At 48.7% G+C, this 13,633-nt stretch overlaps 1 protein-coding gene across 5 annotated transcripts in view; it reads left to right on the plus strand.

Moving 5' to 3' along the window:
* Positions 1-13,633, plus strand: part of Nlrc5 (NLR family CARD domain containing 5) — an 86,153-nt gene that overhangs the window by 24,588 nt on the left and 47,932 nt on the right. For all 5 annotated transcript variants that reach the window (XR_003837390.1, XM_029480352.1, XM_029480353.1 and 2 more), the window contains 7 exons: positions 2,909-3,307; positions 5,891-6,194; positions 7,366-7,425; positions 8,018-8,086; positions 9,093-10,755; positions 12,825-12,908; positions 13,048-13,131. Coding sequence is in view for 4 of the 5 variants with exons in the window: in XM_029480352.1 (XP_029336212.1) it covers positions 5,903-6,194; positions 7,366-7,425; positions 8,018-8,086; positions 9,093-10,755; positions 12,825-12,908; positions 13,048-13,131 (2,252 nt within the window). In the remaining variant the exon portion in view is untranslated. The remainder of the gene's footprint in view (positions 1-2,908; positions 3,308-5,890; positions 6,195-7,365; positions 7,426-8,017; positions 8,087-9,092; positions 10,756-12,824; positions 12,909-13,047; positions 13,132-13,633) is intronic.

Consider the following 13,633-nt stretch of genomic DNA (forward strand, 5'->3'; position numbering starts at 1 on the left):
GCATCTCAAGGCCCTAGCATTTATATATCCTCTGAAGTCTCCAAAATTCCAAATGTCACACATTCACAGAAACTGTCTGCAGCTGGCAAAACCACTCCCCTGCCAGAGCATGAGGCAAATCACAGTCAGCTACTGTGGAACAGCCCCATATCACATGAAATGATTACACACTAAACCAGAACATATTCCCATAACATTTTATGACATTTCTCTGTTTAAAAACAAAACAAGATTATAAAATTCTTATTACAGAATTCTTCTAGTCCTAGCCCCTGGAGTGCCAAAGACACTCAGGTCCAAGCCCTGAGAACTACAGCATTAGAAGCCAGAGTCTTAGAGTTCTATGTATCGGAGTAGAGCCTTTGGCTTTGGGCTTGGTTACTGGGTACTAAGCAGCTTGTGTAGCCCTCAGCCCTCTGCAACAGCTGGGAGCAGATATGGTGGGTGTCAGCTCTCAAAGTGTGAGACATCTGGAGTTTACTAGTGTTATAGCCCCTGAGTCCCAGACATCGGGACCTTCAGCCTTCATGGCAACCAGTGTTATCATTCTTGACCTTCAGTATCCAGACCCAACAAACTTGCCCTGGGCCACCATTCAGCATGAGAATGAAGGTCTTTGGCAGACTTTCTCAAGGAGCTTCAAGCTTCTAATCTACCCATTTAGAGTGGCTTGTTCTTATTTAGAGTGGCTTGTTCTTTTGAGTCAGCAGGGAGACACTATCTCATGCTGCCCTGGTGCTCAATAAAAGGCTACTCTGGAGGGATCCTTTCTTGCCTACTGTGGTTATTCTCATTGGTAGAGAAGCCTGGGCTGGTAGCAGCTGCAGCCTTGGAGGAAACAGTGTCTGCAAACAGGAGAGGCAGGAACACTGCTGAAGAGTTCCAGACCGAGGCTAGGGACAGAGATGGCAGAGAGCAGAGGCAGCAGAGATGACAAAGGACTGTAGAAGCCGCTGAAGCAGGGCCTCCTGAAGCAGGAGAGGAGCCTCTTAGAACTGGCAGACCTGACTTCCATAACAGCAATCCTGCTGGTTGCCGAGAGAAGGGCTGCTCAGTGGGCAGCTCCCCACTCAAAACAACCAAGCACAAGGAAGGGTCTGACGGCCAAGGGTCCCTATCCACTTAACTTATTTTAAAGTAAGGGTGATGAGCGAACAGTAACATTGCTTTTTCCCTCCTTTTTCTTATTTTTTATTTTTTTTAAATTTTTTAATTAAGTATTTTCTTCATTTACATTTCAAATGCTATTCAAAAGTCCCCCATACCCTCCCCCACAACTCCCCTACCCACCCACTCCCACTTCTTGGCCCTGGTGTTCCCCTGTACTGAGGTATATAAGGTTTGCAAGACCAAGGGGCCTCTCTTCCCAATGATGGTCAACTAGGCCATCTTCTGCTACATATGCAGCTAGAGACACAAGCTCCAGGGGGTACTGGTTAGTTCATATTATCCTTCCACCTATAGGGTTGCAGACCCCTTTAGCTCCTTGGGTACTTTCTCTAGCTCCTCCATTGGGGGCCCTGTGTTCCATCCAATAGCTGACTGTGAGCATCCACTTCTGTGTTTGCCAGGCACCAGCATAGCTTCACAAGAGACAGCTATATCAGGGTCCTTTCCCTCCTTTTTCAATTAATTTTTTCATATATTCTGATCATGTTTTTCTCTTCCTCAATTCCTCCCACCATCCTCCCCATCTCCTTACTTAGCCAATTTTGTGTTCTCTCTCTTTTTTAAAAAAAAACAAAAAACAAAAAAAGAAATCAAAACAAAAATCAGTAAGACAAACAATGCAAAATAAACAAGCAAGCAAAAACAAAAAACAAAAACAAAAAAACAAAAACAAAAAAAAAACCTATCTCCCCTTTTGCATAGACTCCTGAGCCTTGAGCAGAGAGGTGTGATGGTGACATTCCCATTTAGGGCTGAGGATTTTAAGTCTCTCACTCTCTACACATTATCCAGTTGTGGAACATAAACATCTGTAACAATACTTTAACTAAGCATACCACCCGTCTGAGTGCCCTTAAGGAGAGCTGAGTACTGTTTTTACTGGTTGTAACACCTGGCCAAGGACACTCAGGGAGAGTTGAGTGCTGTCACCTGTCTTAACTGGATTATCCAGACCTAACAAATTTGCCCTTGGGGACTGTTGAGTGTGAGAATGAAAATTATTGGCACAGAACATCTCGAAGAGCTTTGAGCTTCCACTCTACCTATTTGTAGACGGTATGACTGAGGCACATACCTTGCCATGTCTTGCACAGCTTGGTCCTGGAAACCTGGGGCAGAGCAGGAATGAAGAAACAACAGATACATTCAGAAAAGTAGGGATCTGGTGGATTGTGCTGGCTCGGATGGAGGGTGTCTACTGTGCTATCAGGAGCTTGGCTATACTTATACTGCATAGCACAGGGGTGGAGGGGTTAGCTGGGCAGGGAGGGGTCACTGTAAGGGAGCTGTCCCAGGCTATAAACATCCAGGAAAGGAAACTGTGGGCCCTGCATTTACACGTTTACACTCCCACCAGGGACAAAGGCTTTGTCGTTTCCATAAGTCTCAGGATTGGAGCTCTTCACCATAGCCATGCTCACACCAATGAGGTACGCTCACCCAAGGCTTCCTCTACTCCCCCACAACAGTCAGGGAAGAAACCAGCTCAAGGTCACACTAAGTGTGTGTCAGCTGTGGTAACAAATAGCCCCCCAAGCAACATTTCCTGGCTTTCCTTTCCTGGTGTTTGAACAGAAAGGAGCACTGGTCCACTCTGTCCTCTGGCCCAGATTCAGGCTAAAGGAGTAGCCATGACCTGAAGTGCATCAGGGGAGAAGAGATCACGGTGAGTCACACATTAGCTCTGGAAATATTTGTACAAACGTGACCTATGTTGTTTTTAAATGTATTTCACCAGACAAAAGGAATCTCACAGCCACAGCTGAATGCAAGCGGACAGGGTCCTATGAGGCCATCAAGGGCCCAGAAGAAGGCAAGCTCGACATTTGTACGTGTCCCCAAGGCCCACCAAGAAGAACTGGTAGTAAACTTGGCCTGTAATCATCTCCTGGCTTTGGGCCATGGATCTTTTGTGAAATCCTGTCCCCAAGGCTGTTTTTCACAGAAATCACCATGTCTATAATGACAAGGTACACCCTGTGTCCCAGCAGTGGTTGTTTAACACCATGAGCTTGGTGTCTTATTCCAAGACCCTTATGGGGACACCAAGATTCCATGACAGACTGAAGAGAGGATAAGGAACCACACCAGTGTCACCTATCCAGACTGGCTTCAGACCCTGGGAAAAGGGACTGAGGTATGTGTTTTATATATTTTACATATCAAAGCAGACCTGGCCTCTAGGTTCTCCCAGCATCCCTCAGTCCCTACCTGGCATACCCTGCCCCCACCCCTGAACTTTCCAGCCCAGGGGCTCAGTTGCCCTTCCCCCAGGTGGCTTCTCCCTATACAATCCAGACATTTTGCGCTCTCTCTTCATCTCCTCTTTGCATATACCTTTTCTCTCTTTCTCTCCCCTACCCCGCATGGCAACTCCCTTAGCCTCAATCCTTGGGGCCAATGAATTCACCTGAGAGCAGCTTCCCAATAAACCTGCCTTTTAATATATTCTAATCTGGCTTGAATTGGCTCATTTCACCAGCGGAGAAATAGCCTCTCACTGACCTCCTTTTCATCTGTCCTGCGATGCCCCGAGTGATTCTTTTCCAGGGAATATGGCTGCTAGACAGCATAGCCTAGTAAGGAGGTCATATCCTCAAGTGGATACAACCTTAGGGTTAAAAATCACACAAAGCCTTTGTCTCATGCTACCTGAGGATCTAAGGCTTTGGAAGTTTACTGACCTGGGAGCCAAGAAGTCATAGTTCTGATCCTAGCTCTGCCGTGACCTTGGGATTTGACCTTGGGCACTTCCATCTCTCTTCCTTGACCTGAGACACTCACTCTCCAGGGACAGTGGTCCCAGCCTAAGGATCATGGACCTGAGCATATTGTGTGACTTGTAATGTAGACATATTCTGTGTCTATGCAGAGACAGTTGCTCGAAGTCTAGTGGAGGAGAGGGCCTGGAAGGAGCTGGGACATGAGCCCGGTCAGCACCCCGCCCCCACCACATGCACAGGTTACACAATCGATGTAGCAAGGCCAGCTAGCTCATGAGTGAGCGAGCCTCCCACTCTCTAGAGTTAGAGATGATATTTCTGCAGATGTGAGGATTGGCTAGCCTATAGTATACCCAGAGAGTATCATGCCTAACACAGTGTGTATTTTCTAAGTATTGGCACTGATGATAGAGAAATATATTGAAAAACACCTTATTCCAGCATACATAGACCACCATTTAATTAACCCATCCCAACTGTTGGCTATTCGTGTTGCTTCTGGTTTTTAATTATTATAAATAATCGTGCCAGGAACACTTTCAAAACTGTTCATGAACAGTACAAAAAAAAGTTGCACAGCCACAGTAGCTTCCTGCCATCTATGGAGTTACTAGCTCGCAAATATCAGTTATTATTTTAGGCTTCTGCTTTGTAAATGCCCTGTGCCTTCTGTTGGAACTCTTCCCAGTAGGCCTTTGGTGAGTTTCAGTCTAGAGGGGGAGAATTAGGCTGGAGAGATGGTTCAGCAGTTAAGAGTTCTTGTTGCTTGTTTAGAGGCCCCAGGTTTAGATCCAAGCCCCCACATCAGATGGCTCAGAACTGCTTTGTAACTTCAGCTCCTGAGAATCCAGTGACCTCTTCTGGCCTGTGCAGTTGCCTACCAGTATGTGGCATTCAGTCACACAGACACAGACACAGACTCATAAATAAAAATAAAAATTAAAAATAAACCTTTGGGATGAGATCAGCTTAAAGAGAAAAAGCAGATGTTTTGTGTAAGTTTAAGACTTCAGTCCACTCTAAGCAGAAATCCTTAAATGCATTTTGAACCAAATAGAAATGTATCTCTTCATCATATAATGGAAGGCTAAAGTCATAGATTCCAGGGAAGATAAGCAGCTTTACCCACACATTTCTCAGCCCCAGCTTCTACCTCATGACCCAACATAGCTGCCCAAGGGCTAGCCATCCTGTTGACATTCCAGTCACCAGGAAGAACCAAGGAAGGCAGGTAACATTTGACTTGCATCCCACTGGCCAATCCTCCCATGATGCAGCTGTATCTAACCAGCTACATCTATTCTGGATGACCAGGGAATAGTTGGGAGTTATACTACTAAGAAAGAAAGGAAGGACAATATTAGGGGATGGCTAGATGACTTTGTCCTGAAGTTAACCCAGACTGAAAGCAACACATCTGGTCCATGGAACAGCATCCTTAGAGACCTGTATACTGTGATGAGCTGATAGTGCGTTCTGCTTAGCCAGAGTATAGTTAGGGATCAGAAGCAGGCCCATCTCTGAAGCTGATTGTGAGGAGATACATGGGAGAGGCAAAGTTACTTTTCTGTTGCTTTAATAGAATTCACTAACAATAGAGAAAGGAGTCCTTTGGCTCAGAGCTCAAGGGTGCAGTCCAGCACCTGGGAAGTCAATGTGGCCACAGCTTGATATTGCCAGTTACATTGAATCCATTATCAGGATGCAGAGAGTGATAAATGCTAGTGCCCAGATCTCTTCCTTCTCTTCATATGGCCCAGGATCCCCTGCCCAGGGAATTATACTATCCACTGCCAAGATGGATCGTCCCACATCAACTATGTAGTACAGATACTCCTCTACAAGTTCAGCCAAAGGCTCATCACCCAGATGATTCTAGATTCAATTGGCATTCGGCTAACAGCCCATAAACACACCCACCCCCAGGCCACTTACTCCAGCCTGCCTGCCCCCTACTCACCTACCCCCAGTTCACCTGTTTCCCTTCCTCTCTGCAGGGCCAGCTTCTGATGGACACCGAGAGCATCCGACTGAGCAATGAGAACCGGTGGGCCTGGCTTATGAGGATGCTGAGCAAAAAACCAGAATGGCTGAGTGCCAAGCTTAGGTTCTTCCTCCCGACCATGGACCTGGACTGCAGCCATGAGCTCTCCAACCCTGAGGTCATCCACTGTCAGCTCAACAGGCTGTTCGCCCAAGGCCGGGCCACCTGGGAGTCTTTCATCTATACTCTGTGCTTCGAGCTTGATGTACCTCTCGACATGGAGGTACCACTACTGAGCATCTGGGGCCCAAGAGATGGTAAGGGCTCACACAGGAGGTTCAAGGCTGCCAGCACAGCCTTGTGGCCTGGAGAGCTCCAAAACCCACAGTGATCCATCTGGTCACACAGAGAGGACACACAGAGGACATACATTCCAAATGCCTTCAGTGACCAAAAGGCTTCCTTCTGCGGGGCAGTCAGGAGACCACAGCCTCTACTAATAAGCAGGAAAGTTTGACTGCTCCCTTCGGCACTTTCTTGACCATAGGACTGAGGAGCAGCACAGGATACTAAGGGACAAGGAGTCCTTAGATAAAAAGTGGGGACTCAACCATGAGCTCTACCAATGTAGAGGTGGGAGGAACATACTTATACATACATGAGCAGACAGCACACACATGCATGTGAACACGTACACACAGAGATTGATCCGTGTTGCAAGATGAGTCTGGTGAGTAGCCAACATCGCTGCCTACCTCGCGCGCTAGGCTTCGCCCAGACGGCCGCCCCCGGGGTCCAACAGCGCAACGACACCGGACACCCGGGGCGCATTGGGGACAGTTCATCCAGTCCCCCGGGCCCCTCCCCCGAGAGGAAGAGAGGCGACGGGGCTGGGGGTGATGGTGGGGGTGGTGATAGAGTGGTCGCATCGTGGGAGGGGCGGCCCAGCTCACCCACCCCCCCAACCCCCCCACCCCACCCCCTGAGAAGGCAGGGAGAACGCAGTGGGTATCTGGCTTCCTCGGCCCGGGATTCGATGAGCGCGGCTGCGAGGGGGGGGGGGGGGGGGGGGGGGGCGGGGGGGATTTGATGCCCCCTTGTGGCTCCCAAGGGGGGGGGGGGGCTGTAACACTCAGCAGAATGGTTCCGTGCCACTGTTGACACTGCCCCACCCCCAACCCCAGCCACCTTCCCTGCTGGGCCTTCCCAGCCGTCCCGGAGCCTCCAGTCGCTGTGCACCACCAAGGTGGAAGTGCTGTGTACAGACAAACATCCTCACTGTGTATATACATATACACTTCTGCCTATTGCTGCCTGCAGAGCTCACTGCCTGCTTCCCAGGCAGATGACTAGGCATCAGTTTTACATCCATGGAACCTCTGATTGTTCCCAGACAGACACCACTCAGAGCTACCCATGCACCCAATACCTTCAAGACACCATATCCCACAACTTCTTCAATGGACTATGTCTTGCTCTGTTTTACAGAATTCTCTAAGCAGCTAGGGGCAGGAGAGGAGAGCTGTCCTGGACCTCAGCTGTACCATGGTGAGATTTGGGGCTAGGGTTTGGGGTTCCAGCTGAGCTGCTCAGTCTTCACCTTTCGCTAGTGGTGGTCAGTGACCACCATGTCTACCCTACACATGGACCAAGCCCCGTTTCATCCCTTTCTGTGACTTTCAAGGCCTGCCACACTGCCTTTAATACAGGGATATAATTTGGAGCCCTGGAAGAGACTGAGTATATAGCTGGTCTCACCCCTCCAGATTCCTTGTCAGCTGTCACCTAGGGAGCCTGTTCTCATGCCTCTGTCCCCACCTCATGGAACTGCAGGAAGGCAGGTATCATGTTGTGAATTTGATGTATATAGACAAGGACCAGTTGCAGGCTCGACTAAACAATGGGAAGCTTCAGTCTCACAGAACCTGTGCCTTCCCTAATGGGCATGGTGCTTAGGATGCCCTGCTGTGGGCCTGCTTAGAGCATGGAGCTTACTGGTGAAACTATAGGAATAGCCTTCTCAAAACCCTAGGGTGTCTCATACTTCTCTGCCTGGGCCCACCTGTGGACCAGAGCACCCCAAAGCTGTTGCCCGGGCCCACATTTTCTCCCTCGTGTCCTTACTTTTTTTTCTTTCCAGGTGTCAAACGTCCTTTTCAGAGCTATGGGTCCTCACCCCGTCGGAAGAACAGCAAGAAGCAGCAGCTAGGTGGGTTATGGAAGTAGGAACCCCAGCCTAGGATAAGGTTGCCCTGAAGTTGATCACAGATTCTGGTGGGCCTTGCCCCTGCCTGAAAAGGCCCAGTAGCTTGTTCTCCAAGGCTCCAAGAGAGAAAGACTGTAGGTCCTGAATGAGTAGCGGAGATGGGCTATTTCAAGGGCAGATTTGTCATTTAGGCTCTTCCAAACTGCCCTCAAGCTTGTGGGAGCATAAGGGTAGTAACCGATGTGACCTCAGACCTGGGTCTCGGGGTATGCTGCGAATGAGAGAGGATGGAGGAGATGAAGGTGTCTTGAAGAACCTCCAGGCAGGAAGGCCATGGGGACACAGGGCACTGAAGCTAGGCTATGGGGAAGGGGAGAGATAAAGCAGCCTTAATCCCTGACCAGTGGTTAGCAATAGTCCTGAACCCAGCTCTCACATGCACACACACTCCACTAGTCATGGGGACAACCAGAAAATTCACACCTGTACAGAATAAACCACGACCTCAGTCCTTTCTGGGGAAGGGGTCAGGGCCGAGTCTTCCCAATGACCTAGGAAGTAAGAAATAAAACATTTGGCATAGCAAGAGCTCAGTTCCCATGGTTTGATTGACTGGTCCAAAGCCTACAGTTTGTTGGTACTTCCTCTCGAGGCAAGGATGCCCTTGCCTTTGCCTTGTTAGAGCCGATTCCCATAGATGTTGCAAAGCAAACACCACACCCAGCTTCCTGAAAACTACATCACCTGTATTGACCTGGAAGAGAGAGGTGTGACCAAAGGGCCCATTCCCACCTCCCTGCATAAGTGGCTGCTATGGGGGCCTATATTGCTGTGTAGCCAGTTCCTCTGGGAATATGGACAGCCTAAGACTCTCCATTGTGCCCTTAATACTTCTCCCCACGTACACATAGCTGGGGACTAAAGATAGCAGCAGGCTGATCATAGAGCCCCGGGACATGTATCAAGTGTGAGAGCTCCTACCCTCATACCATTCCTGTGCCCCTTGCAGAGTTGGCCAAGAAATATCTGAAGCTCCTGAAGACCTCTGCCCAACAGTGGCATGGTGGTATGTACCCAGGAGCATGGCTTACTCCTGACTCCCCACAGAACTACATCCCCCCAATTCTTCAGTGGAGCCGGGCTACAGCACCCTTGGATGCTCAGGAGGGAGCCACTTTAGGAGACCCTGAAGCAGCCTACAACATTGATGTGAGCATCCAGGATCTCTTCAGCTTCAAGGCTCACAAGGGACCTCGAGTGACAGTACTACTGGGAAAGGCTGGGATGGGTAAGACCACTCTGGCATATCAGCTCCGCTGGAGGTGGGCTCAAGGTCAGCTGGACCGCTTCCAGGCTCTGTTCCTGTTTGAGTTCCGCCAGCTCAACATGATCACACAGTTGCCGACCCTGCCCCAGCTCCTCTTTGATCTGTACTTGAGGCCAGAGTCAGAGCCTGATGCTGTTTTTCAGTACCTAGAGGAGAATGCTCATCAAGTCCTACTGATCTTTGATGGGTTAGATGAGGCTCTCCATGCTGATTCTGTGGGTACTGACAATGCAGGCTCGGCCCTCACCCTCTTTTCTGAACTCTGCCATGGGAACCTCCTGCCAGGCTGCTGGGTGATGACCACCTCTCGTCCTGGGAAACTGCCTTCCTGTGTGCCCAAAGAGGCAGTCATGGTACACATGTGGGGCTTTGATGGGCTGCGAGTAGAGAAGTATGTTACCCACTTCTTCAGCGATCTTCTGTCTCAGGAATTGGCCTTGAAAGAAATGAGAACCAATGCACGTCTCCGGGGTATGTGTGCAATACCTGCGTTGTGCACAGTCACCTGCTTCTGCCTTCGCCGTCTGCTTCCTGGGAGCTCCCTGGAGCAGTCTGCAGCCCTCCTGCCCACCATAACCCAGTTGTACCTGCAGATGGTGGAAACTTTTAGCCCCAGTGGGACTCTGCTTGACACATCCATTTTGGGCTTTGGAAAGGTGGCCCTTAGGGGACTGGACACTGGGAAAGTCATCTTCTCTGTGGAAGACATCTCTCCCCAACTGATGGCTTTTGGAGCTGTCCACAGGCTCCTGACCTCCTTCTGTATCCACACCCGCCCTGGGCATGAAGAAATAGGCTATGCTTTTGTCCACCTTAGCCTGCAGGAGTTCTTTGCTGCTCTGTATCTGATGGCCAGTCACACAGTGAACAAAGACACACTCGTCGAGTATGTCACCCTCAATTCCCACTGGGTGCTGAGGACCAAAGGTAGACTGGGCCTCTCGGATCATCTCCCTGCCTTCCTGGCAGGCCTAGCCTCCCACACCTGCCACACGTTCCTCTGCCAACTGGCTCAGCAAGACGGAGCCTGGGTGGGCTCCAGGCAGGCCGCTGTGATCCAGGTGCTAAGGAAGTTGGCGAGCCGGAAGCTCACAGGGCCAAAGATGATAGAGTTGTATCACTGTGTGGCTGAGACGCAGGATCTGGAGCTGGCAAGGTTCACTGCCCAAAGCCTTCCTTTCCACCTCTCCTTCCACAATTTCCCTCTGACCCACGCAGACCTGGCTGCACTGGCTAACATTTTGGAGCACAGGGATGACCCCATTCACCTGGATTTTGACGGCTGCCCACTGGAGCCCCACTGCCCAGAGGCTCTGGTAGGATGTGGGCAGGTGGAGAATCTCAGGTGAGTCAAGTCAGAAAAGAGGTTGGAAAGGGTGGGAAAAGCATTGGGCTTTGGAGAATGGCAGGCCAAGCAGTCTGCCAGAAAGACTGGACTCAAGTCTTGACTTTCAGAAAAAGAATGTCCCGTCCTCATTTAGTGTGCAATATACTGAGCCTTGATCAGACCCTTGGAGTCCAGTTATACCTTTGACTCTTGCCTGTGGCTTCTTGACTCGCATATCTCCCTGGCGATCAGGGACTGGAGTGTTGGATTTGGGCGGTGCAACTCAAGACTGATTGACCTTGGACAAGTTATGTATTACTTTCCTTAAGGGTGTTTCTCCACACCTGCAATGGGTTCACAAGTCAGGAGGGCATTGGGAGAATGTGGTAGTGATGGGTTCTCAGTGTGCCATCTGGTCCAAAGCTCTGTATCTATCAGCTAAAGAAAGCACAAAGCTATAGAGATACAGTCAGGGGAAGTCCTGTTGCAGTGTATGTCTCTGTGACAGACAAGTCAGAAGCAGGTGGTCCAAGTTGGTAGCTAGCTCTACCCCCATGTGCTCATGCTGGGACCCCAGTCTTTCCTCCAGCATCCCCCCAGGCATCCTAGCTGCAGGATTAAGGCAGATTCATGTGTACCCCCTGTGTCAGGGAAGAAGGAATATGTTTAAAGGTCACCATAGATGTAGGACGCATCCCTTCCAGTCATATTGCATCATTGAAAACAGAGCCACAAGCCACTCTGTGTGTCATTTCTGTCTGGAAAACTACTTTCTGCTATCACTCTATGTTGTTCTTGTTCTCCTCTTGCAAATCAGCACCGGGTTTTATTTCCAAGTATATTATATGTGTCAATAGACTGAAAACACATTAGACATTGTGGTATATAATATCAACATTGTATAACAAGGCAGCCCAGCCTGCTAAGGTAGTTTTACTACTTGAAATCTTTTAATACCAAACATTTGAAACATTGAACACAAGGAAGATGAACAACATAGAAAACAAAATAATCAAATAAAAGAAACAAATTCCCCTTTCCCAATTAAAGAAGCACACTAGAGGGGCTGGTGAGATGGCTCAGTGGGTAAGTGCACTGACTGCTCTTCTAAAGGTACTGAGTTCAAATCCCAGCAACCACATGGTGGCTCATAACTACCTGTAATGAGATCTGATGCCCTCTTCTGGTGTTTCTGAAGTTAGCTACAGTGTACTTATGTATAATAATAATAAATAAATCTTTGGGCCGGAGCAAGCAGAGTTCCTAAAAATTCAATTCCCAACAACCACATGAAGGCTCACAACTATCTGTACAGGCTTCAGTGTACTCACATACATAAAATAAATAAATAAATAAATAAATAAATAAATCTTCTAAAAAAAAAAGAAGCACACTAGATAACATTTTTTAAAAGAAAGAGAATGATCTTGGTTTTAAACTGATACAAAGTTGAATTATTTTAGATCAATTTGTGAGGTGAAATGTCCCTCTACTAAAGTTTCGGCCTATTTTGATAATAAGCTCTTGGTTGTTTCTGTTTCTAAGGAAAGAAAGTTTCTTGAGTTTGTGGAGATGACTCAGTGTGTAAGAGGGCTTGCTGTAAAAGCAACAGGACCTGAGTTCAAGTCCCCAGTACCCATGTAAAAACTGAGCATAGCCTCTCATGTCTGTAACTGTAGCATTATGGGACAGAGACAGGTGGATTCCTAGAGCTCACTGTCAGCCAGTCAGCCCTAGGCTAAAGAGAGAGTTTTGGGATCTGTGAAAGACAAAAAAATAAATAAATAAAAAAATAAAGACTACCAACGTCCTCTGGCTGTCACGGGTGCACATGAGTGATGAGCAAGCACACATGTGTGTTTGCTTGCCATACTTTGCATTATATATGACTGTGTTTCTATTGGTGTGCACAGTTAATTTGGCAGATAATGAAGCCAATGTTTTAAGCTGTCCTTCTTGCTACTCCAACAACTACAGCGATGGCTCGTGATACAATGATGCCCATTGGTCTCCATGGACACCGCCAATGGTGCACAAGCAGTCACTAAGCTCTGCCTATCACTGACCATTTTGCTTCTCTCCTGCAGCTTTAAAAGCAGAAAGTGTGGGGATGCCTTTGCAGAAGCCCTCTGCAGGAGTTTGCCTACTATGGGGAACCTGAACACGCTGGGGTGAGCCAAGGCTTGCAAGCAAGATATGCAGCTGCAGATGTCTGGCACACACTTCCCTGCTTTGTCCTGTGTATACAGAACCCTAGCCAACCCTCTTCTCCATCCCCATTCCTCTCTACCACCCTTGCTTGTCTTGTAGGTTAACAGGAAGTAGGATTACAGCCCAAGGCATCAGCCACCTGATACAGGCTTTGCCCCTCTGTTCCCAGCTGGAGGAGGTCAGGTGAGTGATCTTTAGAAGGGCTTCCTTGCCTAGGAGAAGTATCACTTTCCAGTGCTTAGGGCACTCCTGGGGCCTGCATATTCCATAGGAACCAACGACAGAGGGGGATGTCAGTCCAAGAATGCGGTGGGTCAAATCCAAATGAACACCTCCCAGACTCCAGCAGGCTGCATATTTGGGCCACCTTGAGGGATCAAGAGTTTGGAATTCCCTTCCCTTATTCTGTGAGCCTAGGGAAAAGGATTCAGTGTTTAGGCAGAAGGCAGGTAATGTGGGTACACATAAGATGCACAACTTCACATTCCTGTGCTTGGAGACATACTTGCAAAAAAGTACCCACTAGCCTAACTCAAGGATGTGTCACATGCATATTCACAGATGGGTATGTATGTGGTACACACAGGTGCACTTAGATGCACCACACACTGGCTGAGCACATCTGCACAATTGTCTTCTTCTCCCTCTCCCTCTCCCTCTCCCTCTCCCTCTCCCTCTCCCTCTC

The sequence above is a fragment of the Mus caroli genome, chromosome 8 (assembly GCF_900094665.2).
Source record: "Mus caroli chromosome 8, CAROLI_EIJ_v1.1, whole genome shotgun sequence".
NCBI lineage: Eukaryota > Metazoa > Chordata > Mammalia > Rodentia > Muridae > Mus > Mus caroli.